The sequence below is a fragment of the Anolis sagrei genome, chromosome 2, assembly GCF_037176765.1.
Source record: "Anolis sagrei isolate rAnoSag1 chromosome 2, rAnoSag1.mat, whole genome shotgun sequence".
NCBI lineage: Eukaryota > Metazoa > Chordata > Lepidosauria > Squamata > Dactyloidae > Anolis > Anolis sagrei.
Genome location: NC_090022.1, coordinates 283,681,263 through 283,708,489, shown reverse-complemented (window position 1 = coordinate 283,708,489; position 27,227 = coordinate 283,681,263). Strand labels below are relative to the sequence as shown.

General features: G+C 37.4%; 1 protein-coding gene across 7 annotated transcripts in view; it reads left to right on the top strand.

Moving 5' to 3' along the window:
* Nucleotides 1-27,227, top strand: part of WDR7 (WD repeat domain 7) — a 231,527-nt gene that overhangs the window by 60,291 nt on the left and 144,009 nt on the right. For all 7 annotated transcript variants that reach the window (XM_060761305.2, XM_060761309.2, XM_060761304.2 and 4 more), the window contains 3 exons: nt 172-290; nt 2,238-2,361; nt 23,650-23,763. In XM_060761305.2, coding sequence (XP_060617288.2) covers nt 172-290; nt 2,238-2,361; nt 23,650-23,763 — 357 coding nt within the window. The remainder of the gene's footprint in view (nt 1-171; nt 291-2,237; nt 2,362-23,649; nt 23,764-27,227) is intronic.

Sequence of the window (27,227 nt, the reverse complement as noted above, 5' to 3'; positions counted from 1 at the left end):
TTTTCCTGAAAGACTTACTGTAAAAATTAGCATATGCACATCTTAAATGAAAAGGAAAAAGCTGGAATCCAAGGTGGAAATACAAAGGTAGTGAATAAATGGTTGTAAAATAGTGGTATTTAATTCCCTCTGTGGTCTTGGTTTTTATATGTTTTGCCTATGTCTTGACAGGATGGAGCCAGCTTGCTGCTATGCATTGTGTTATGCTCCCTGACCTGTTGGGTCTGGATAAATTTAGACCACCTCTCCTTGAAATGTTGGCTCGTAGATGGCAAGATCGATGCTTGGAGGTACTGTTTTTTTATTGAAGGAAGCAGTGGGGAGAAAAATGAATGTGTTAGCTAACATGGGAAATATTATTTTAGCATCGGATATATTGTTCCAAGAAAAGTATACTATAATTCTGGTTTAGAGGCTGGATTTATATATGGGTATATGCAATTCAATTTGCAGGTCAGTTTTATAAAACGGAAAGTTAACACTGCAGTATGACAACACTATATTGTAGTAAATGGGAAACTAGATTTCAGAGAACAGGATTAATACAAAAGACATGATGAAGCTCACTGGCCACTGGATGTCATTGTTGTTCCATCAGAACATGCAGAACTGCTGCTAAATGCCCAAAATCTTTCTTTCCATCTGCCTCAGACTAGCATAGCTGGATTAAGACACACACACTTTATTCTTCATGCATCAACAGTTCAATAACTGCTGGAAATTTATTTTAATCCTTTTAAATAGTGTCCTTATTTTTAAAATGATAGAGGGGAATGGAAGAGGATGTATAGAAAGCAGAACACTTCACATCCTTGTGAAGGAAACCTGTGTGTTCCTGTATATAGTTATTTTATATGAAATGTGTGTGTCTTTATATTAACAGCAGTTTTTTTCTCAACATTTTGTTAACATTTCTGATCTATGTCTTTTATTTGATTAAATTCCTAAGGAGAGCAGAGGGAAATTACAAATATATCATTGACATCTGCATGAATTTGACTCTATCCAAATTTTAGAACATCCCGTTATTCTCGTAAAGAGAAGGGCATAAAGCCAAGAGGTTTCTTCAGCCAGTTTTTGGAGATAGGCTCCTGCATTTTTGAATGTGACTCTGCCAGTCCGCAAATGGTGTTGGCTCCTACTATTTTTGATAAATGACTATCTGGCCTTGACATAACATCTATGCTGTTTCGGCAAAAATAAAATGTTGATTGCGCAGGTTTAAAAGAAATATATGATGAGTAGTCCTGTGACATTTACAGTAGGCTTTTGAGCTGATTCCTCAGATTAATTGAAAATCTGCTGCTGTGGTTATGTAGTAGTGGTGAAGTCTATGCACCCATAGTAAGAGGAAGGGAGATGGAAATAAGCCATAGAGCAGTGTTTCTCAACCTGGGGGCCACGACCCCTGGGATGGTTGCAAGGGGGGTGTCAGAGGGGTCACCAAAGACCATCAGAAAATACAATATTTTCTGCTGGTCTTTGGGGTTTTGTGTGCCAAGTTTGGTTCAATTCCATCATTGGTGGAGTTCAGAATGCTATTTGATTATAAGTTAACTATAAATCCAAGCAACTGCAATTCCCAAATGACAAAATCAACCCCCCCCCCCCCCAGCCCCACCATTATTTAGATTTGAGTGTATCAGGTATTTGTGCCAAATTTGGTCCAGTAAATAAAAATACATCCTTCATATCAGATATTTACATTACGATTCATAACAGTAGCACAATTACAGTTATGAAGTAGCAACAAAAATAATTTTATGGTTAGGGGGTCACTATAACATGAGGAACTGTATTAAGGGGTTGTGGCATTAGTAAGGTTGACACTGCCATAGTGTTGACTTTTATGCTGTTCTGATGTATGAGTTGAGCCTAAAACATGTTTTGATCATTGAATTGAATGAAAAAAGCATCATTGACTGTTAAAATGTGCTCTAACTCAATCAAGTGTTCACAGCACATAGTTCCCATTTTTTATGGCACCAAGCCAAACAGTTCAAAGCCCTTTAAAACAAGCATATTTTTTCTTTTGTATTCCGCTGAAATTCAAAGGTGTGATCAATGACTAAAATCTGAGATTCAGCCTGTGAGAGGAAGAAAATCACATGCACCAGCAAAATTGTCAGTCCCAGACCTGAACAGATTACAGCAAATTTTTTACACTCATAAATGAACATCCTGGATTTCTAGAAATGGATTTTTGTCTCAAATACATGTACTGGTTGTACTTCCAGGTGAGAGAAGCCGCCCAGGCCTTGCTGTTAGCAGAACTGAGAAGAATTGAACAAGTAGGGAGGAAGGAAACAATTGACATGTGGGCTCCTTATTTGCCACAATACATGGACAGTGTTATATCACGTAAGTATTTCCTCTTCAATCCCATGCCAAATTGGCTTGAAAAGAACGCATTTAAGAACAAAAATTGAAATTACTGTGTAAAATGATACATTTTGTAGGAGAAACTTGATTGTATGTGTGTATGTCTTTGTTTATACACCCATGCTTGGATAAAAAAGATAATTAAAATGTTTAACACGTCCTATTTAGATTATTTAATTGGTTTTCCCGCATCTGTATAATGAGATATTAGTTGTATTTCATTCTTAATATGTTATCAGCCTCCTTAGGCTTTGTGTGGGAGAAAGTAAGAAAAATACAAATTAAGCAAGCAAACAAAACCTGTGAGCTATAACACTGCTTGACATCTTTTGAAGTGTTTCACAGGATTCTTTAACTTACTCATTTCCATGAAGCCATGGCAATGGGGAAAATTAGTTTATGTTATCCAAATTTTGGAAATCGTATCTGGGAAGATTAAAGAAATCTTCTGTGTTCACTTGGCTTCCAACCTTAACTGTATTTTGAAGAACAGTATTTGGTATAGATTGGGGTGTACAGTGATATTGGAGTGCTACTACAAGCATCCTTCATTGGCTCCTTCATCATGCCAAGTAGGTTTAATGGGAGTTGCAGTCCAACTGGAGGGCTGCAGTTTGCTTACTTCTGTTATAGACACCCTTCATCTCAGACGTAAATAGGGGGAAAGCAGAAAAGTGTTAAAGGTCTAGATGAAGATGATGAAGTGTATTACTGACAACTGTATGTGTATAACAAGTAATTTATCTTGTTCAACATCAAAATTAAAATTCAACATTTTGAATTAATATTGGTGATATTGATCATTCTGATCTATCTTGATCCTGATACATTGTCAGGATGTATGATATTAGGCAAATGGGACTGAGTTGTGCTGAAGGTTGTATTTTCATGTTTCCATTCTGGAGTAAGTTAGATAATTCAGTTTATTTGTTTGCTGGAGGTTTGGAATTTCTTTGTTTTTAATATAACAGACAGCCTTATGACAGTGAGAAATGTTTTACTCTAAGGAATTGAATTTCCTTTTGTTGACAGAGCTTTGTATGGTAAATGCCAATTGATTTTTGGAAAGATATATATAATCTTGTTAAAACTAAATGGGCTATGTAATTTAGATAAGTTATTCTGTGCCATTCCCAGCTGCAAGTTGCAGTGAAATAACCTTAATATTTTTGGCCTTCAGTTTATTAATTAATTTATTATTAGTAGAATTAGTATTATTTAAATATCCCGCCCATTTCATTATATTAATATTTAAATATTAATTACAATTTTATGTCCCAAGCTTTAAGAACAACATACAAGAAAAAATAATTCAATGTTTTAAAGCAATTTAAAACTAATAAAAACAGATTGAAAACACATTAAGCTTTTAAAGTGGCTAAAAGGGTTTGAAACCATGTACCTGTCCATTTTGGAATCAATTATTTAGACCCAAAAATTTAAATTAGAACTTTTTATTTATTTTTATTTTACTCTATCCCAGAATGTTGCTCATGTTAATACTAATTAGGCCTCTAGGAAGAGGGCATAGTGCCACAGCTGAGGAGACTTTCTCCCACTGGTAGGACATAGAAGAATTTCCTCAAGTAGTAAGGCACCAGCTGTTCAGGGTTTTGAATGCCATCACAAATACCTTGAATTCGGACTGGGAAAAAATATTTGCATATTTTACACTGGAATTATATGGCATCTTAATGATATTCTGATCAGAGATCTAGGCCCATTTAGAACTTCAAGGTAGCCTCATAGAGAGCAAGAGGTCACTAGCGCCTCAACTTCTATTCATGTTCAGGAAAGGCTGTAGCCGACAGACAAGTCGAAACTGATCCCAAGGATTCATCCCTGTGAAGTCCACCTGGGTATCTAGTATCAAAAATGGACCCAGGAACATACCCAAGCTGGGTAGCTGCTTCCTCATGTGGAGAGCAGCCTCTTCCAGATAGTTTGTTTAACCAGTTTTCTACGCAAGAACTAACAGCTTCCATGTTGTTATTCAGCTTCAATAGACAGGCTATCATTCAGCCCAACAGAGCATCCACATATTGGTCTAGCACTGGTACAGCCCTAGCCAAATCTTGTGACTGGGAGAAACACCCTCATGGCTTGCCCCACTGGCTCTGTGTAGATATTAACCAGCATGAGAAATAAAGTGGACCCTTGTGGCATCCCAAAATTTAATACTCATGGAGTTGAACCGGAATCTCCATTGCAGATAAGCAAGAAATTACTGTAACACTGTCTCCTATTCCCATCATACAGATACCATGATCAGCATTATCTAAAGCTATTGAGAAATCTAGAAATATGAACACTCCTTCACCTTTACTCTCAAATTATCTAAGGGCTATTTCAGTACTGTATCTTGTCTTTAAACTATACTGAAAGCAGTCTATTTAATCTATTTTTTCCATGGATGTCTGAAGTTGTCCAACCACTCAAGTATCTGTGAGGAAACATTAATGCAGCACCATATTATTTTAATTCCTCCGAATCCAAGAATCTTCTCTTTGGGAAAGTATATATTAAATACCTCATTCAGTGAAGCAGGCACATATTCCTCACATAGAGACATTACCATCCCCTGTAACCATGCAATCAATCTCCTTCTGCTATATCTTGTCAGCCAAGATGGATAAGTGTCAAGCTTACATGTGATGGCACAGACCAATTCAAGCATCTAGTCCACAACAACTTAAACTGATACGAAGTAACCTGAGCAGATGGAACACTGAACACTTTCCCAGTCTCTGTGATACCAGTGGGTGTCAAGTTGATAGCAAATATGTGCAGGTCCTCTTTTGAAATGCATAGCAAATTTCTCTCAGCAGAGACATAAGGGTTGCACTCCTGAGTCTCATCTTAACAGATGATTCACCACTTGGAATAACTTAGCTGGGTATATCAGGAATAAAAAGGATGGAACACAGTAAGATGTATTTTGCTAATCTCACTGCCATATAATAGACATAGCAAAATGTTCTCTCTCTTAGTTTCTGACCTCTCCATGGATACCAAAATCTGTAGATGCTTAAGCCCCAGTATATGCAGTGATATAGTAAAATGATGTCTGTTATATAAAATGGCAAAATTAAAGTTTTGGTTTTTTGTTTTCAAGCCATGGATAGTTGAATCATTTCATACAGAATTGCTGGATGTGGAAGACTGACTATACTCACTTTATGATTTTTTCCACGTGCACTTTATGAGTTTCCCAGTACATTTCATTATTTAACCCAGTCTTTATTGTATTAATTCCATAACATACTCAGATCTGGTAGTATGCTGGCAATTTTTGGGAGGTGATAACCTACTGTCTCCTTGTACTTGCCTAAGCATATTGTTGGGAGGCAACTTCCCTGATTCTGAAAAGATAAGAGGTTGACCAACATGATTTAATTGGGAGAGTGCTTTTCCTTTGAGCCTAAATACTAAACTAGATCTCATCACACTCTAGATTGGATTGGTAGCAGAACATATCTACCCCTTACCCTCATGTTCCCCACGCTGTACTTTTGCATTCCCCAAGCAAAACTAATGGTAGTAGTGAACAAAGTTTTCATCCTGTGTTATCCAAGTACATGTATAAAAACATCGAATCTACCAGGTGGGAAGGGAAATACAGGAACCAAGGTAGCTACTGTTTCTGAGATATGTTGTAGTAGTAAACATTGCTTCAAGAAACTTGCAGTGTGGTATGTGGATCTCCTGCAGGCTGACAAAAATAACTGATTAAAAGCAGTTACATGACAAACACCAAGAAAAAAAAGAAAGTGGAAAATATTTGTGATATTTTAAGCAAAATCTTTCTCTACATTACTCTTTTTCAAATAGATGAAACAAACTTTCCTATCAGTAAGGAAACATTTTTCAGATTACGTTGGGGATACTACCAGTATTGCCAGGTGTCGAAGGTGAAAATAAGGGACAGTCAGAGAATGAAACTGGAATTTGGAACTACAAACATCCAAAGTCCAAGGCAAGGTTTAGGGGGTAGCTGCCCGGCGGTGTCTGTTGGGCAGAGCTCATTCAGGGGGCGGGCTGTGAGTCGGGCTGTGACTTCTTCTCCGATGGGCCTTTTGAGCCATTTGGTTTGTGCCATTAACACTCTAGGAAGGGAGGGAGAGAGGGGAACGGGGGGTGGGGGAGGCTGGCAGAAATATGGGACAATTGATGTCCAGTAAAATAATGTAAGGGGACGCTGGGCATTTGGGACACTGGGCATTTCATTCAAATATAGGAATGTCCCTTAAAATCCGGCACACCTGGCAACTCCGCCTACAGCCAGTCTGTACAATTAGTTTCATCGTTTTTGCTTTCTCATAAACCTACACATTACCATAGTTGTAGTGAATGGAAAGTTAGAGATACAGATGATTGGAGGTGATTGGAGGAAATGGTTTGAACTGTATATCATCTTAGCATCCACCTTATTTTCACAGCTTAATTTCATTACTACTTTCACTACTTGAACAAAGTGCAATGGGCTCCGTGTTGGGGTTCAGCCTGGGTGTGAACCTGAACCTGATTCTCTGATGCTACTGAAAATGTATTTCCTGATGCTAATGAAAATGTATTTCCTGATGCTAATGAAAATGTTGATTCTGAGGTCAGTGTAGAAGAAACTCCTGCAGGCTTGGAAAGTGAAAGTACACATTCCCATGAGAATGTTTCAGAGCCAAGCAGTGATAGCTCTCCAGAGCAGCTAACACCTGGGACCCATAATGAGGATAGAAGAGGACACATTTGGCAAAACGGGTGAATCGCAGAGTCTGTGAAGCTCAGCCAGATTGAAAGAAAAGGAAACAAGGGCTTCAAAGCCTGGAGGCGTGTCACGAAACAGATTCCTCGGCTTTAAGTGCCTCTCGCCGAGTTGACTCTTTATATCAGGCATCATTTTAGACTGAGGCATTACCTTGGCAGATCTCCCGTTTCCCGTGGCCTTTATCCCAAGAGGCTTCTAGTGCTCCAAGTACGGTTAGTGGATTGCTAACAGGTTCTAGGATTTTACAGTGTTGCTTTTGGTTTTTGTTCTAGTTCATGGATATTTTTGATTGCTGATTTTTACTGTGGCTTTTTGACTTTGCATTTTCTTCTATTTTGTACCATTTTTCATCAATAAAAAGGGATTGATTTTTCCCACAGTCAAGTATGGTGGATTGTTGTCTTAGGGTCTCGTTTCCTGCTCTGGATTGCAACACTCCCCCTCCAAAAATGCCAGTTAGCAAGAGTTGCAAGGCTAAACAAATTTCTGTAGCATTTTTTAGCAGAAGCAATCTTATAATAGTGTGAGGGTTCCATAATTCATTAAATATGACTTTGTTGAACAGGGTTCACTTTCTAATGTATCCAGAGATCTACATTTCCCTATGGAAAAAAGAAAGGGTCAGGGAAATACGTTCACTGAAAACACTTTTGAGGTCTAAAACCTTCTTCAAGCATTTCATACAAAATTTTAAAAGAGCAGTTTGTGAAATACAACGAAATGAAACTTCTAAAAGAAAATAGAATTTGGCTACAAAATGGGACAATCTAAACTTTTTTAAAAAGTCACAGTGCATTACGTTGTATTGTAATCATATTTGTATTAGACCACTGAAATCAAACTCTTATCTGAATGTGATTACATACCTATCCAGATGATTACACTGCATAAAAACTGCTTAAATAACAGATTTTAAGTTGATGTTCCAGAGAACAACTGAAAAGACTCAGTTGTAAACAAAACATATGTTTTGCAGAACTTGATTATTATGTGGAACTAATATACTGCAATTCTGATATTATATGGTACAGAAAACTCTAAAAGCAGAAAGATATTTGTATCAAATCAGAGTTTTACATCAAATCATAGTTAATACAAACTAAGGTTTACCTATCTCACTTTAAGAAAATACGTTATTTCAGTTTTTCTTTCTGAATGCGTACCATGCCTTGTCAACAGAGACATCACACTTCACTAAGCCATACTTAAGCTGCCTTAAACGTATTTTGTCATGATATCTCAATTGAGTGTGAATGTTTCTCATTGTAAATGTGTCTCCCACTCCGCCTACTGATGTGATGGCTTTCCCTCTGTTATCCTTATCACAACAATTTGGTCACTGTGCTTAATTATATACAATTACGGGCTAGAACTGGAGGAGAGATGTTTCGGATTTGCAGGTGAAACTAGTAGTATAATTCTCGTTTCAAAAAATTCAAGATTTTTATATGGCTGGGCCTTTCTCATAGGAAGATTTTTTAAAAGATAAGCAAACAACAAATCAGTGATGAAGTGTATATATATTGAGCCATTGAAACTTTTGGTAGCACCTTGGTTTTCATGGTGTAATGCATATTGTTATAATAAATGACCTAATATGATTTGCACTGAGTAGTATAGCAGTGATTTATGCCAGAAGTCTCACTCTGATTAGATAAAGAATAGATGTTGTTTTTTTACAATGCTAATAGATATAGTAATCTTTAAAGAATGAACACATAAGCACAGAAATGCTCCACAACTGTAGAGCAAGTATCTAGGAAGTTTTTATTTACCTAAATTTGGTTTGAGGTAGACGTTTTGCAAGTTCATTTATTAAATGTTATTTATATCGTGGACAATATGTTTTCAGTGTCACAATAAAAGCAGTTTTCAAATGCCAACTATAAAATAGTAACAAACAGAGAAAATCTTGGGCTGTTCTAACCCATCGTTTCCAGATCTTGAGATGTATCTTCTTTTTCTTCTGAGAACAAGATTAAAATCATAAGAGCATACAGCAGCATTTATCCAATGCTGTGAAAGTGTCAAAATAGACCAGGAGTGCCAGCCTGAGAAAAAAAGCTGCCACCAAAATAATCTAGTCTGTTGTAGCTAGTTGTTGCCTTTCCTGGTGTTTGGAGGTGGAGCAAGGACTTCATCAATGATCACAAAAGCTAGGTAGAGTAGTAAGGTATGGTGGCTTTGGTTACCATAAGTGTACATATAAGTGGTGGAGAAATTGTAACGCTGTAAGATGTTGTTGAACTACAACCCCCCTTAAGTCCTATCCAGCAGAGTCAGAGATTAGGAACAGTGTCAGGTCAGTGATAGGTTTGCTGTAGCATCACCATAAGTCAGAAATGACTTTAAGGTAAACAACAACAAGAGCAATCCCTGTGATCCAACAGATCTGAAAGGAAACACTTTCCCCTCTTTCCCCACATTTTCTATGCAGTAGTAGAAGCATAGTGTGTTTTTCCAGGTATAAGTTCACACATTTTTGTGGACTTTCATCTCACTTTCTCATTTTGTCTCTGCCAGTAGTTCTTTTGATATATTGAGTGCATATAATGGATGATACTAAAGGAATCATTCAGAATTTTATGCTGAATGAGGCCAGAAATAGAAAAAACTCTTTGTTCTGTCGTTAATTAAATCACACGAAGACGAGATTGTGATAGATGATTGCATCTCTGCCTTTCATTGAGTATAGTTTTTGAAAGAGCATTTAAGCCTATTCCACCTTTTTCCTTACCTGCTTTCTGCATCCAGAAGCTATATGAACAGAGAAATTCTGGATCTATCTGTCTAGTAAAGTGGTATCTATTTGAGAGGTATCCCGACTCAGCAGGGATTGTACACTGTGAAGCTACATTGCCAAATTTCCTTCCATGTTGCTGGATTTGCTGTGCTAGAGTAGCAGACCTCTCCAACTTTTCCTATCAAGGAAACGTGCTTTTGAGAAATTCTAGAAGGCCTCCTGCTTGTCTTATCTTGAAGAACTACCTTACTTTTTGCTGATGCAGCAACAAATTCAGATACAAGTTTAACGTGCTTTGTAAGAAATAGTCTTTGAGATGTTTCAGGATGAGAGAGGGTTGGAATAGCATTTAGGGGCAAACCGGTCCCATTGGATGCAATATTTGACCAGGAAAAGGGAAACATCAGGCTCAGTTTGCATAATGAATCCAGAAATGCAACCCATAATATGAATAGAGATGTGCATGTAATAATTAAACACCCAACACAGTGGATGTTGTAGAGACATATTGGTGATGTTTATTATGTACTTTTAGTACATTAAAAATACAAACCTAAATGTACATTTTGCCAAATTTCCCATATTTTTTCAGATTCGAAGTCCCTTAGTTATTAGAGTTTGACTTAAAATACAAATTCACTTAAATATACTAGAGAATAAGTCATGCTCTAAAAGTGGGACTTCCAAGAAAATATGCTCAGGGTTTTGCTGTACTTTTATGAATTGAATTTGAAACAGGCATCTTGGACCAAGTGGCAAATGTTAAAATGTTGAGCACAGATTACCAAAATTGGTGCTCACAAATCTGTTTGTTGCTGCACGAAGCCTAGTGTTGACAGGCTGATAAGATGCTTTTATACAGGAATATAAAAAGCAGTTATGTTCTTTGTATGCCTGTCTGCCATTTCCCCCCTGCAATTTGTCATCTACCCATTTAACATTTATTGCCTCAATTCTGTGGTCTAGTAATCTCTCTCTCTCATATTTCTCATAGTTTATGTTTACAAGTTAATTCTCTAAAAGCCCTGGCTGTATAGTGATTGCTTCCTGAATTAGTTCAGCACTTGTAGTTTTTTAATATAATTTGCTAGGTATGAATATATAAAATATACTGTAAGATTTAATCAGCGTAATGCATGGATGTAACGGTGTTCTCCTTTAGATACATTACATTTTCATATACTGTAATCACTGTGTTTCTCCCGCAGTTTAATAGCAATTTGTCACATTTTAGTCTCTCTACAAATCTATATGAATAAAACCTTAAATGATGTTTCAGTAGCTTATGGTTTTGCTTTCGGCAAACCCATGTAATTAATTTATACATAGTTGCAGAAACACTGAAAGTGTCAATTCAGGTTTTTCATATATAGCTGTTGGAAATCAACTTGGTCTGTCCACTTGAGGGCAATAAAGGTTTTGGAGGCTTCAGTAATTCAATTCTATTCTTTTGTTTTTAAGACAAGGAAGAACCACTGGTGAAAGACAGGCAGTCTGGTCAACATGAAATGGCATGGACATATTTTAATGTGAACTGACTGTGGCCTACTTTTCCTAGAAGGACATATTTGGGAGCTTAGCATTTATTTGTAACAGAGTTGAGTCAATAAAACTATCGTATTTGCTAATTTTGCTTTCAGTCTAATATCTTCCTCCAGTGGACCCCAAAAAGAAGTTTAAAAAGGGGGGAATTGATGGAAAATAAACATAATTTTTCTATCATATCCCATCACAGCCACAAAATACCTTGCATGAAATTCTTCAACCATCTGGTTTTTAAGTGTTCTCAGAATTGCAACCTACAGGGAACTCCTTCCATCTTGTCTAATGTGAATATAGGGATGGGGAGGGATGTATACTTTATTTTAATGTAAATATCCCTAGCCCTGAATGGTGTAATCAAGCATTCCATGTGGATATCTTTGGAAAATTACATTAAAGGAAAATCCAAGAAATGTTTGTGCTTCACAAAATTGCATACAGATATTAGCAGAAGTTAGAATGAAAATGTATTCCAACTATTGTACAGGTTGTATTCCCTTCTCTCACTTCATACTGGAATTCGTTACAGGGAGCAGCCAGATTTCTATCTAGCTGGGATGGTGTACAGGGAACATACTACTCCTCTGTTAAGTCAGTTCCACTGGCTGCCAGTCTGCTACTGAGCCCAATTCAAAGTGCTGGCCTTGGCCTTTGAAGCCCTATACCAGTGGATCTCAACCTGTGGATCCTCAGGTGTTTTGGCCTACAAATAATAATAATAATAATCTTTATTTCTACCCCGCCACCATCTCCCCAATGGGGACTCGGGCAGATTACATGAGGCCAAGCCCAAACAACAAATTACAGCAGAATAAAACTGAAAAGTAGACAATAAACAACAACATCATAATACATAAAACATGAATGCATAACGATATAAAATTACAATAAACACAATCACAATGACAATGAGTAGGCTACATGTAATGATTAAAAGGAAAAACAAATTAAAAATTGATTAAAAACTCAGATGAGATAAAGGAGAAGCAGGTTATTTGCAGAGGTTATTTGCCAGTTTACCAGCTGTTAGGATTTCTTGGAGTTAAAGGTCAAAACATCTGGGGACCCAAAAGTTGAGAACCACTGCCCTATACGGTTCTGGTCCAACTTATCTGTCTGAACGTATCTCCCTCTCTGAGCCTAAAAGAGCTTTAAGATCAGCAGGGGAGGCTCTTCTCTCTATCCCAATCTCTTCACAAGCTCAATTAGTTGGGACAAGAGACAGGGCTTTCTCAGTGGTGGCCCCTCAGCTGTGGAACTTCCTCCCCAATGACTTCAGGCAGGTTCCAACCCTCCTGATTTTTAGAAAGAAACTTAAAACTTGGCTTTTTTACACAGGTGTTTGGTAAATAGGAAACTACGGAATGAGACTTTTAACAGCTTGAATAATGGACTATGGATTTTGGAACAATTTGGACATGAGACCATGACGGCATTTTATATGTGGTTTTTAATCTGTTTCATAGATTTCTATGAGTTTTAATTGTTTATATGCTTAGATTGTTTACATTTTTATGAGATGTGTTTTATTGTTTACCTGTGTGGCACTGAATTTTTGCCAGATTTGTATGCCACCTTGAGTCCCCTCTCGGGTCGAGAAACACGGGGTAAAAAAGAAGTAAATAAAATAATAATAAAAAGAACACAGTATTGGAGAAATTAGGGAACATTAGACGTTTGCTAATAAATTATTTTCTAGCTATTATCTTCCAAACCTGGGGAACAGCAGGATATTGCAAAGGATTCCATAGGTCACAGTAATTTAATGCTTGGCACTAGTCAAACAGGTTGGATGTCATTGTCTTTCTAGGTGAACTGAGAGTGCTATTTGAAAGGCATCCCATGGTGCCTTGTGGTTTTGTATTTGGTGAAGTGTGGAATTGTTGGAGGGGTTATGACTACTCATTTTAAAATGAACGATTTTAAGTTAACACATTTACTCCACAAATGGTATTCTTTTAAAATGAGCACACCAGCTATTTCACTTTCTCAGCTTTAAATTTCAGTCAAGGTATGGGGAATAGCTGCTGGTATGAAAAAATGGCACTCTAAGATCATCAGTTATATTTATTCTTTATTCATTGTGGTCTTCAACCATTTCTGTGCATGTGTGTGTATATGTATTTTGTGTGTGTGTGTGTGTTTTACAATCTGCTTTAGTTAATGCATTTTGTAAGAGCTGGAAGGCATCACATGGCAAAATATTTGTACATTATGTTATAATTATTAATGTATTTAGAAATTCTTTCATAGGTTTTGTGTATTTCTGTGTGTATTGGATGACCCTTGTGGTGTCTTCTAAGTCTAAGATTCCGTGATAGGTCCTTAGGGCAATATAAGATATAAACCGGAAGCATGTATTGCAATTGGTTTAGTCTGAAATAATAATAATAATAATAATAATAATAATAATAATAATAATAATAATAGGTGGTCCCAGTGGGTGCAGTGCCTAACGATCTTGGCCTGCACTTAAACACAATTGGTGCTGACAAAATTACCATCTGTCAGCTGCAAAAGGCCACCCTACTGGGATCTGCCCGCATGATTTGCCGATACATCATACAGTCCTAGACACTTGGAAAGTGTCCGACGGGTGATCCAATACAAGAGCTAGCAAAGTGATCTGTGGACTCATCTTGTTGTGTTTCTAGTAATAATAATAATAATAATAATAATAATAATAATAATGGGTTGTTGTAGGTTTTTCTGGGTTATATGGCCATGTTCTAGAGGCATTTTCTCCTGATGTTTCGCCTGCATCTATGGCAAGCATCCTCAGAGGTAGTGAGGATGCTTGCCATAGATGCAGGCGAAACGTCAGGAGAAAATGCCTCTAAAACATGGCCATATAACCCGGAAAAACCTACAACAACCCAGTGATTCCGGCCATGAAAGCCTTCAACAGTAAGAAGAGGAGGAAGAGGAAGAGGAAGAAGAAGAAGAAGAAGAAGAAGGGAGAAACAACTGGAAAAGCTGACATGATACGAGGATTTAAAGATCGAACTACAAAGACTCTGGCACAAGCCAGTCAAGGTGTTCCCAGTGGTGATTGGCACACTGAGTGCGGTGCCTAAAGATCTTGGACTGCACTTAAACACAATTGGTTTTGATAGAATTACCATCTGTCAGCTGCAAAGGCCACCCTACTGGTATCTGCATGCATGATTCGCCTATACATCACATAGTCCTATACACTTGGGAAGTGTCCGACGTGTGATCCAATACAACAATCAGCATAGTGATCGTTTGCTGTGTACTGATCTTGTTGTGCTTCTAACAACAACAACAACAACAACAACAACAACTTTATTTTTATATCCTTTCAGCATCTCCCCAAGGGGACTCAGGGCGGCTTACATGGGAACCAAGCCCAGCATTAAAAAAATTTACATACTAAAACTCAATGTAAAAGCTTAATAATATATAAACAATCTATATTAAAACAATTAAAACCAGCAATGTATAAGAACAGCATAGAATGTATCAAAACCAACCTCAGCCATCAGTAACTAGAGTATTGTGGGCATAATCGGATTAGAGAAGGCATGCCAAGGACTTGGGTAAAATGCAGACTATAGGGCTGGGACTGGAGGTAAAGTGCTGGATAAACTTTACCAGTAAATTAGGGCTGGGCAGTCATGATCAGGGGCTAAGCTATCATTGATGATATATGTGCTGATGGATTCACAGGATAGTAGGAGGGTTAGGGTTAGGGTTAAATAATAAGTGTAAAATAATGAAAATCAGTACAAAACCACACATTGATCTGGTAATATGCAGAAATATTGAGAGATGTGGAAATCCATGCCATTTTAGAAGGGACAATGTCCATCAGCTAGAAAAGTATTGCTGTAAAAGAAAGTCTAGCTTGATTTCAGTAGGGAGCTGTCCAATAGGCTTTGGTTCTGCAGAGATTTTTTTACTACTTCTACTACTACGACTTGATATTTATTTGGAATCTTACCTTTTATTGTTTGACAACCTCATCTATTATTGCAACTTCTGTATGGGAAGGAATCCAGTCATTGTTTTGACTCTGGTGAAGACTTGCTTTCTACTGTTTGAATATATTGCTGTTGAGTGAGTGATACTGTATAAAATTACATATAGACAAATGAACAGTGCTTTTAGTCTGTGAAACACTTCAAACCATACCCTTCAGAAATACAGTTTGTGTATAATTTTATACATTCCTCTTTAACTTCTCATGCAGCCTGCTGTGGTGGCATAGTGAGAGGATTATGACTTTAGGTGAAATATAAAACAGCAGGACCAGATGAGCTCTTACAGAAATGCAATCCCAAATCCTCCCCAAGTGTTCCTGTAATAAGCAGGGCATATAGAATAACCAAACAGCATTGGCTTTGGAACTGAAGGTTCCTCCTCTTTTCATTGTAATTATTTTCGGATAAAAATTGCTTTGATTGAAAGCCAAGGTGTGATCTGGTCTGGTAAGATATATCCTTGTCAGAGGATCAAGTAACTAGTGTTTCAGAGGTCAAGTAACTAGTGTTCAGGTACAGTGGTATCTTGAGTTAAGAGTTTAATGTGTTCTGCGACAGTGCTCTTAACTCAAATCACTCTTGTCTCAAAGCAAACCTTTCCATTGAAATGCTATTAATCCATTCCATCCACCGCCATTTTAGTTATGTGTTTTTAAATAAGAAAATGTACTTTATAAATAACAAATAATGTATAAATGCATATTCAGATGGAATAATAAAAAAGAAGGATCAACTTTAAATTGGTATAAGCAGAAAGTTGTAGCAAGGAAGCACATTTGAAGCATCAAAACGTTTGTTGGGCTGTGCAACAGCAAGGTAAAACCTGCACCTTCACATGGAACAATAAAAAGAAAGATCAGCTTTAAAATGATAGAAGCATCAAGTTGTGGCACATTGGTAGAAGCACACAGTTATGACAAGGAAGCACATTTGAGGCAACAAAATGTGTGTTGAACAGTCTAACAGCAAGGTAAAACCTGCACATTCACATGGAACAATAAAAAAAAATCAACTTTAAAATGGTAGAAACACAGAGTTGTGACAAGGAAGCACAAACCACAAAGTGAAGAGGCAAAATCATCACTTTCTTCATACTGTGCTCATTTCAGCCTCCCTGTCTCTTGCTCCCTTTCCCTCTCTCTCTTCATGAAGCCAAACATACCAGGAATTAAAACCACACAAAATCATCAAACCCAAAGTTCCTCAAAGCAGACAGCAAAATGGATAGCAATCTTCCAAAGCAGACAAGAGCACGAAACACAGATGCTGCTCCCTTGAGGATCTAAAGCAGTGGTTCTCAACCTGGGGTCCCCAGATGTTTTTGGCCTTCAACTCCCAGAAATCGTAACAGCTGGTAAACTGGCTGGGATTTCTGGGAGTTGTAGGCCAAAAACATCTGTGGACGCCAGGTTGAGAACCACTGATCTAAAGCCTTGTACTCTGGCGCTAGCTCTTAAAACACTGATCATATGTCAAAGCTATATCAACAATACTATAAATCTGTAAGGATTTGAGGGAGATGTGTTCTAGTGTCACTACACCTGAACATGAAAATCTGGGGTTTTTAAAAAAAAAATTATTGGTTTGTTACCTATAAAGTACGTGTGAGTCCTTGTGGACAGCAAGTTAAATATGAGCCAACAATGTGATGTGGCGGCAAAAAAAGCCAATGGGATTTTGGCCTGCATCAATAGGAGCATAGTGTCTAGATCTAGGGAAGTAATGCTACCCCTCTATTCCGCTTTGGTTAGACCACACCTAGAATATTGTGTCCAATTCTGGGCACCAGAATTCAAGAGTTATTGACAAACTGGAATGTGTCCAGAGGAGGGTGACTAAAATGATCCGGGATCTGGAGAACAAGCCCTATGAAGAGCGGCTTAAAGAGCTGGGCATGTTTAGCCTGAAAAAGTGAAGGCTGAGAGGAGACATGATAGCCATGTATAAATATGTAAGAGGAAGTCACAGGGATGAGGGAGCAAGCTTGTTTTCTGCTTCCCTGGAGACTAGGACATGGAACAATGGCTTCAAACTACAAGAAAGGAGATTCCATCTGAACATGAGGAAGAACTTCCTGACTGTGAGAGCTGTTCAGCAGTGGAACTCTCTGCCCCGGAGTGTGGTAAAGGCTCCTTCTTTGGAAGCTTTTAAACAGAGGCTGGATGGCCATCTGTCAGGGGTGCTTTGAATGCAATATTCCTGCTTCTTGGCAGCGGGTTGGACTGGATGGCCCATGAAGTCTCTTCCAACTCTATGATTCTATGATTCTAAGATCAATATGGGGTGCATAAAAAGGTAAAGGTTGCCCCCTGACATTAAGTCCAGTCATGTCTGACTCTGGGGGGTGATGCTCATCTCCATTTCTAAGCCGAAGAGCCGGCATTGTCCACAGACAACTCTAAGGTCATGTGGCCGGCATGACTGCATGGAGCGCCGTTACCTTCCCGCCGGAGTGGTACCTATTGATCTACTCACATTTGCAATGTTTTTGAACTGCTAGGTTGGCAGAAACTAGGGCTGACAGCAGAAGCTCACGCCGCTCCCCGGAATTGAACCTGCGACCTTTCGGTCAACAAGCTCAGCAGCTCAGCGCTTTAACCCACTGCGCCACCACATATCTATGGGGTGCATAGATATGCATATATGTATGCTTGCCTGTGTATCAGTACTGTTACACCATAGTCAAAGTTTTGTCCCTGGCCATTTGGGAAAAAGAAAAAAAAATGCAAGGATTAAGATGTAGATATTAATCTATATATTTCTTTGTACATAAAACTATAAATATATTGTTTAAACATAAAATATAGTTAAAAACATAAAAATATAAACAAATCTAGAGTTTAGGTAGTATGTTAAAATTCTCACTTGACTATGAACCTTAGCAAAAGCTGGTTTTATTATAGCTACAAAGAGGAACTCGAACAGGTCCATGTAATGCTGATACTTCAAATTGAAATGCCATTTTGAAAGGATTTCTTTGCTGTATGTATCTATTGTTCCAGGTTTTCTTTCCCCACCCCAACCACACAAACAGACATGTCTTCTCTGGTCAAAGTAACATGCTTTCTTAAAATGTGAAAATGATTGTTTTTTAGACTATAACACTGAAATCCTTGAGCACTCGATTTGTCCAGCAGGCAATAGAATTTCTAGTATATTTTATATGTCTGATTCTACTGCAGATAGAAAAAATGGCTACTGTGTCTTTAATGGAAAGCAAAAGGTTATCTTTCTGTGGCCTTTGTGTATATGTGCTGATGTGGATGTAGGCAGCCAGACAGGCAATGTGTGCAAAGAGACTAGGGAACCGACTGTGGATCGATAGAAATAGTGTGAAGTGAATTAATGTGAGGCAGGCAGTCTGTCTGTCATAAGGATTGCAGGGAATGTGGGGCAGTACTGGTCAGTCACTGTAGAAATCTGTTTCCAATAAATTTAAACCTTCTGTCTGGAAATACTCAGACAGCCGTGCATCTCTCGTATTGTTAAATTCTTATTTATTCAGATAGCAGTTGTGCCCAATTGCTTCTGCTATTGTAATATACTTATGAAGCTACACAAAACAAACCTCCTTGAATAATTCATTGAATATGGAATATTATACAAATGAGCTGTCATAATAATTTGAACCTTTGAAATGAACCTGTAAATCCATAAGGAAATATAATGAATTCTTTATGTGCCTATGCATGAGTTTCTTTCAAGTTAAGACTGCAGTCTTGCTCACAACTATATATTCACAACTAATATTGACTTTGAGTATGTGTCCGTCATAAAAAAGAATGTGCCAAAGACTTTTTTAAAAAAGAAAAACCACCCTGTGCTTTATTGATAATAGCAAAGGCATTGATTGCATAGATCATGAAATGTTAAATTCACACAGTGCATGTGTGAATGTAAAAAGAGGAGGTGGTAACATGCCCTGATCTTCCTAATTGAGTGGTCACTAAACTACAAATGACTTATCTGCATGACATTGAATGGGCATTCGGTTCTGAGATCCTATGATTTAGATGAGGGTTGCAATTAGTTCATCCTGCAGTGCAGCCTCTCTGACTTCCTTTACAACCAGACAATATTGCACTCTCTTGTTGCTATTTAATATACATGTATTCCCATATCCGAATAGTCACATGACTCCATAGACTTGAGGGTGGAGTAGAGTGTGTATATGTGTTTGCATTGCCTGTCGACGTATGGCAACCCCATGGATATCATAGCGTTTTCTTTGATGAGGAATGTTTAGGCATAACAGATGTCTTCCTATATTATCATATCTCAAGCATGAAGGCCCTACTAATTGTCCTGCCCAGATTAGATGCAATGGGAATAAATTCTACTAATGTTAATGTGGGATGGACCCTTCTTTTTCCTCAAATCATAGTACTTCACCACTTTCCAAATATCCCCTGACTTGAAGTCCAGTCGCGTCCTACTCTGGGGCTTGGTGCTCATCTCCATTTCTAAGCCGAAGAGCCAGCATTGTCCAAAGATACTTCCAAGGTCACGTGGCCTGCATGAGCATTACCTTCCCACCGGAGTGGTACCTATTGATCTACTCACATTTGTATGTTTTTGAACTGCTAGGTTGGCAGAAGCTGGGGCTAACAGTGGGAGCTCACCTCACTCTCCGAATTCAAATCTATGACCTTTCGGTCAGCAAGTTCAGCAGCTCAGCACTTTAACCTACTACACCACTTGGGGCTCCCAAATTATGTATAAGAACACACTTATTCAAAGAAGTAAAAGCAATGTAGGCAAAACATTAGTTTGGGTCACAAGAATATAATAAGTTGTCCCCAGTATGCTTCTGAAACTATTTCCTCCAATCTGCTATATTTAGACATAAAATAAGTCTCCACATTTCATATGCAAAGCAAACATATTAATTGGAATTATTCTGAACCAGTTATCTAAAAAGCGTTGGGGAATAGGAGGCCTGTCTTGGTAATACATGCTCTTGTTCATTGACTTTATTTCCAAAAAGAAGCCATATTTCACAGCCTGTCTCCATCTGATTTATTTCTGTTTTTCACATTCTCAGGTTTCTTTTCTTTTTTTGTGTTTTGGTGTCTGAGGCTGTCTTCAAGGCTTATTATTATTATTATTCATGATTTTTTCCTTATGGAGGTTCAGATGAAATCTCACAGTTGATTTGTTTTGTAAATAATAAATAATATGCTGCTGCTTCTGAATGATAATGTAAGACAGAAGTGGTAGAGATTTTTGTGAAAGCTGCCAATACTTTCTAAATATTTCTGTCTGCGGGCACCCAACTAGCATTTACTAATTTGGGATGTGTTTGCTATAAAGCAGTCCATTAATGGCATTGTCCCACTCTGTTTGGCTTTTATGTCTATTAAAGTATATCTGACATTTGAGAGAGAAGAAAGAGCTTAAATGCATTCATTCCATGTTTTTGTGGAAGAAGGGGAATTAGTGGTTTTGAAATAATTCTCCGTATTCCATCATTATTCATAATGAGAATTATGCGGGGGGTTGAAATGTGTGTATCTTGATATTTTTCAGTTGTAAATTTTGTTTGGGCTGCATGCTTTTGAACAGCCTTTTCAGTCATGAGTTAAATGGAGCCAATAAATGTCTTTGCTTGTTGCACCAGGTCACAAAAAGTACCATCACTGACGCAAGTAGTATATTTGTGGTATTAATGTAATGAACTGAGTACTTCACCACTTACCAAATCACAAGTGATTGAAGACAAAGCAGTAGAGCAGAAAGAGAACGGATGAATTAAATTCCTTATGTATACAATAATTTAATGTCAAGATTTTTCCTTCATCTCAGTGATTGAATCATATCCATGGATTCTGCATTCACAGATTCCACTATCCACAGTTTGAAAATATTTTTTAATAATATAAAAAGTAAACCATGATTTTCTAATTTTATATAAAGGTCATCATTTTATCCGCTGGATAATGGAGGAAGGTAGGGAGTTTCAGAAAAAAACATTTATTGCTGTTTTATTGGCTATTCTAAAGCCTTTGACTATGTGGATCATAATAAATTGTGGCAAGTTCTTGGTGGTATGGTGATACCAAGTCACCTTGTCTGTCCCCTGAGGAATCTGTACAATGATCAAGTAGCAACAGTAAGAAGAGACCACAGAACAGACTGGTTTAAATTGGGAAATGAGTACGGCACCCTACCTATTCAACTTGTATACAGAACACATCATGTGGCATGCGGGGCTTGATGAATTCAAGGCTGAAGTTAAAATTCCTGGAAGAAACATTAACCTTAGATTTGCAGATGATACCACTTTGATGGCTGAAAGTACGGAGGAGCTGAGGAGCCTTATAACCAAGGTGAAAGAAGAAAATGCAAAAGTTAGGTTGCAATGAAACATTAATAAACATGGCAACCAGACTGATTGATAACTGGCAAATAGAGGAAGAAAACATGGAGGCAGTGACAGACTTTGTATTTCTAGGGGTGAAGATTACTACAGGCACAGACTGCAGCCTGGAAATCAGAAGATGTTTACTTCTTGGGAGGAGAGCCAGGACCAATCTTGATAACATGGTGAAGAGTAGAGACATCACACTGGCAATGAAGGTCCGCATGGTTAAAGCAGTGGTATTTCCCGTAGTAACCTATAGATGCGAGAGCTGGCCATAAGGAAGGCTGAGTGAAGGAGGATAGACACTTTTGAACTGTGGTGTTGGAGGAAAATTCTGAGAGTGCCTTGCACCAGAAGAAGATCAAATCAGTTCATACTGCATGAAATAATGCCCGACTGTTCACTGGAGGGAAGGATATTAGAGGTAAAGATGAAGTACTTTGGGCACATAACGAGAAGACAGGAAAGCTTGGAGAAGATAATGATGCTGTGGAAAAAGGAAGGGAAAAGGAAGAGGGGACGACAAAGGGCAAGATGAATGGATGGTATCCTTCAAGTGACTGGCTTGACCTTGAAGGAACTGGGGATGGTGACGGCCAACAGGAGCTCGCGTGGGCCAATCCATGAGGTCACGAAGAATCAGAAGCAAGTGAATGAATAAACAACAACAACATCATCTTACTGTACCGATGTAAAAAAATAGAATGTGAGCACCTACAGATTCTGGTATTCATGACCGGGGGGGGGGGGGGGGTGTCCTAGAATCAATCTCAGCAAATACCTAAAACGCACTGTAAAGGGTTGTGAAATATGTTGTTCATGGCAATCTTTTACTCTTTTTTCTTCTCTATAATTTGATAATAAATATTAAATTATCTCTTCATGTACAGTATGTGTGCAAATTAATTAAGAAAACATAGAACATAATTCTTGCTAAATGTCGTTGTAGTCTTGGCATACCTTTGGAAGAAGAGCTGAAGAATTGCATACAAATAGAGAGCACAAACCATGGTGCAGCTGTTGGAGACCAACCATGTGGCTCCTTGTGTTAGGGATACATTTTGCTCTTTCAGATGTTGTCTAGATATAGCTGAAATTCATCTGCTATGTTGAGTGTTAGACAGCTCCATCTGTGTTGTGTCGCTCTAGATCACTGATGTCTCCTTCCCTCTGTTGGACTCAAGTATCTTGAAAGACTATAGCGTTTAATGTAACCTTGCAAGTCTCCAAAAATTCTTGAGATTTGTATTGTGCTTGTTTTAAAACTGGTTTCTTTTTGTCATTGTGTCACTGAGGCTTCTGAGAAGGTAGAGGTAGATGTAAGGGGGTGTGTGAGAGAGGAAGAAGCAGAGCACAGAGTATCTAGTCATTCTGATAAAAGCTTCTAACTCAATAACAGAAGGGATTCATCCTTATGATGGGGCTTTAATTGGGCCCTTCTTAGCTTTTTGAAAACTGGCTCATCCTTCACTATTTCCTGGAGTGAGCTTTTAAATCTGACGAGAACATCATGGTCAAACTGCAGAGGCATTTAGGAGTGATGTTACTGCCTGTTTCTAGCCTCCAAAATCTCTAAAAGTGTGCAAATATAATGAAGAACATGGTTTATTTTAGAGCACTAAATTATCGAACCAATTTCATGTGTATTTACCATTGGCTAATTTTTTCCATTTAGTATCCTTTGGCTTTTACACTGATGCGTTCTCAGGAAACATATCTGAATTGGGCCAACATTGGCTGATTTGTAGACAAAAGTCAGCAATCCGGATTTCTGTAGGCTTTTAAATCTGTCTTAATCTATCTATTTATTTGTGAAAATAATACACTTTTTCTTTTGCTTGACTTTCAGCGGGAGTGACCCAAGAAACCATACAGACTACGACTGCTCCTCCTGAACAATTGGGAGCCGAAACCAAAGTTCAAGAAGAAGAACATGATTTGCCTGATGATGATGTCTCTGCAGGTAAATATTTTATACCTACTTTGGATAAACTCTGAGATGTTTAGCTAGTGATTTCACAGAAAATGTCAGGTTTGAAGAGAGTTGTTAAATTATATTGTTTTTACAGTTTCCTGGTTGATTTGTCGCTACATGTACATATGGTGGTGTGTGATGAAATTGAAGTATAGTTTGGGTCTCTGCATTTAAATGATTAAAAACAATTAAAAATAATGTTATATGTATAATTACAGATTGTGGAGGGTTCCTTTTGCATTCTATGACATGATCGAGCACGATATAGATTTCTGTGCATTTTTTACTTTAGTAAAACTATGTTTATATCTATGGACTAGAAGCCTATATAAATTAAAATATTAAACATTCTGGTAAGCATATATAGAATGAAACTCTTACCAAGAACTTAAATTTTGATGGCAATTGAAAAAAGGTAAGATTCAGTTAAAGCATTTATGCAACAGAGCAACATGATGCAATAAATCCATTTCAGCTATAGATATTCTCTCACATTTAAAAACTCTTTGAGTAATATCTCCTTTTTATTGGACATGGTGCTACCATGCAATTATTTTTTTGCTATATCATTTTATGCTGTGGAGTAGCGGTTGATTAAACAAAATCTAGGATGCCTTCCAGTCTCCAGTATGGATACCAGAAAAGAAAAATTACAGACAAAGAGAATCAAGTGTGTTTCATACATTTTGTTGAAAGATGAACTGGTAGCACTCTTAGCATAGTGTTTCCTTTTCCTCTATTTAAAAATGGTTGACTCTTGAAAATGTAAGCAATAGGAAAATCTGCATGTGTTTTATATTTTTGAATAACTATTAATAACTGTTAACCTTTCAAAATTTGTGCAGCTGTATGGCTTAAGACTATAGTCAGTATCTGTAAGAATAGCCTACCCCCCTCTTGGTCAGCACAGCTGACCACATAATAGGAAAAAAGGTCAAATGTCACTGACATTGTCAAAAGCAGAGGCTATGATACTATATCACAACTTCTTGTTGACAGGATTAGCTACTAAAAGGCAATATGGTCATCTCTGTTGGATAATGGTAGAATATATTAGAGATCCTGGCCTTGCAGGATTTCATTGGTTGTTTTTACTTAAAACTTGAGATTATTAGAGTCAAGGACAAGAGAGATATAATTAGAATCAAAGATTTCTAAGGCTAGTGATTTTTATGTGAACCAGAACTGATTTCACTTCATAATTGTTTCACACAAGTTCAATTCCAGGTTACTCATTTCAGCAGTAACAATTAGGGCAGAAGAAGAGTCATTTTGCTGCTGAAATTCTTAAAGCAGTAATGGAAAATATGTGGTCCTGTAGATGTAATTGGGCTGTGTCTCCCAACAGCAAGGAATCCTTAGTCCCAGATTCAGAAATGGGACTGCTGTTTAGAATTTTTTGAGTCCCAGAGGACAACAAAAATGTGGATAGATCTAATCATACTTAGGCTTTTGATTGCCTTTGAGGTGATAATGAGTAGGGTCTTATTAGGAATGCTGCAGTCAACACATACTATTTGTTCATGCAGATTAAGATGGAGAATTTTGCCAGTTGAATTCCAAAATTTTGCATCAAAAGTAATATTTACATTTAGCACAAAACTTTTTATTATACAGTTTTTATTATACAGTTTAGCATGAGACTTTTTATTATACAGTTTTTATTATACAGTTCTCAATAAGCTTTTTGATAAAATTGTCTTGGACTCAAGAGCTCAAGAAGGATAGGCTACAGAATGTCTGAGTAGCTTTTCAAGTGTTATTTGTTCTGGGATGAGCATTTTACAAGAGCTATATGGTATAGTCAAAGGCTTCCATGGCTGGAATCACTTAGTTTTTGTAAGTTTTTCAGGCTTTATGGCCATGTCTCAGAAGCATTTTCTCTTTACATTTTCTCTTTACATTTTCTCCTGACATTTTGCCCTCACAACCTCTGAGAATACCTGCCGTAGATGCAGGCGAAATGTCAGGGGAGAATGCTTCTGGAACATGGCCATACAATCCGAAAAAAAGCTACACTGCAATAAGGCAGTTTAGTAGGGCAGTACAAGAGGAATTTCTGGCCCATCTCATGGTGGGCTTCTCCATAGAACAGAAAATGCTTGTAGAAGGATGAACATTAATCAGTCTGTTTACAGAGCTGAAACAATAATATATTAGGTGCCAAACCAAAAAAGAAAGGAACAAGAACTGACTAGGTCTTAAAGAGCTAACACATTTGAAATCAAGAGGCCAAAACCAGAGTTTGGAAACATTATGTTTTTGGACTAAAGGGAGATTCTGGTAGTGAAAAAATTAACATTTGCAAACTGTGAGCAAAACAATAGAATTATTGTTTTTGTTTGTTTGTTTGTTTGTTTTTTGCGAATGGTGGAATGGAAAAATCCAAGGAAACCCTTTGAGTCTTAAATGATGCTACATTGAAATATAAATTTTGAGTATTTTAGCACAAAATCCAAAATAAATGTCACGTTTTTATACCCAAGGCTTATGACTGCCCACTTCCAAGATGAATCCTATCAACTGCCTGATAAGGAAATCAATTGGATTGCATGTTTTCTTGAGTTGCAGGAATAATTCTTTTTAATTTAATCTGGATGGAGACATGCACATTTCTTTTTCATTCCAGAGCCTTAGCCTCTTTCTTTGCAGCTTTAAAGCTGTAATTTCTTGAACAAAATGGATTCTTTAGCTAAGATGTCAGGATAATTGCAAACCAATACATAGTACACAATACACCTGCACAGAAATCATTGCTTAACTTCCTCTGCAAATTCTTAACTTTATTATTTGCTGGATTGGATGCTTATGTGTACCTTGATAATAGTGTCTAATTGATTGACTGATTGATTGAATAGTATCTAATTCTATTCTTATGAAGCTAAATGTAGTACATGCTTCAATCAAATAAATGCCATAAGTAACCAGGCTATGATTTCCTTTCTTATCAATGAAGAAAGACTGTGGTGTGGATCATATTTGAGTTTAATTTCCTTTTACCTGTTCTTTGTGGTATCTAATTATATGCTAGGATTGCTTCACTTCTATAATCTGTGTTCTAATTTTTCTGTTTCTCCCAACTCTTCCCAATACATTTTGCATGAAATTTTGTGTAAGGACACTTCAGCAGTTCTTGATTTTTGTCTTGATGGGTTCTTTACATCATTTTTTCAAATATTACTTATCTAAAGATCTTAAATTTGAGAAAGTACGATGGTATAATTACTTCCATTCATTTGCCAAGTCTTCATAGTTTGTTCCATGCAAAGAGTAGAAAGAGCAAAGGGCTTTCTTATGTGTGCTGTGGAATTCATTTTGCTACTTACCGGGGTTCAGCAGGTTTACAGTAATTTCTGTCAGCAATATGTGAAATGTATTTTAGAGTATTCTTCAAAGGGTTTGTGGTTCTCTGAATGAGTAGAAATCTAATTTCAAAGTCTGTCTTACCATGC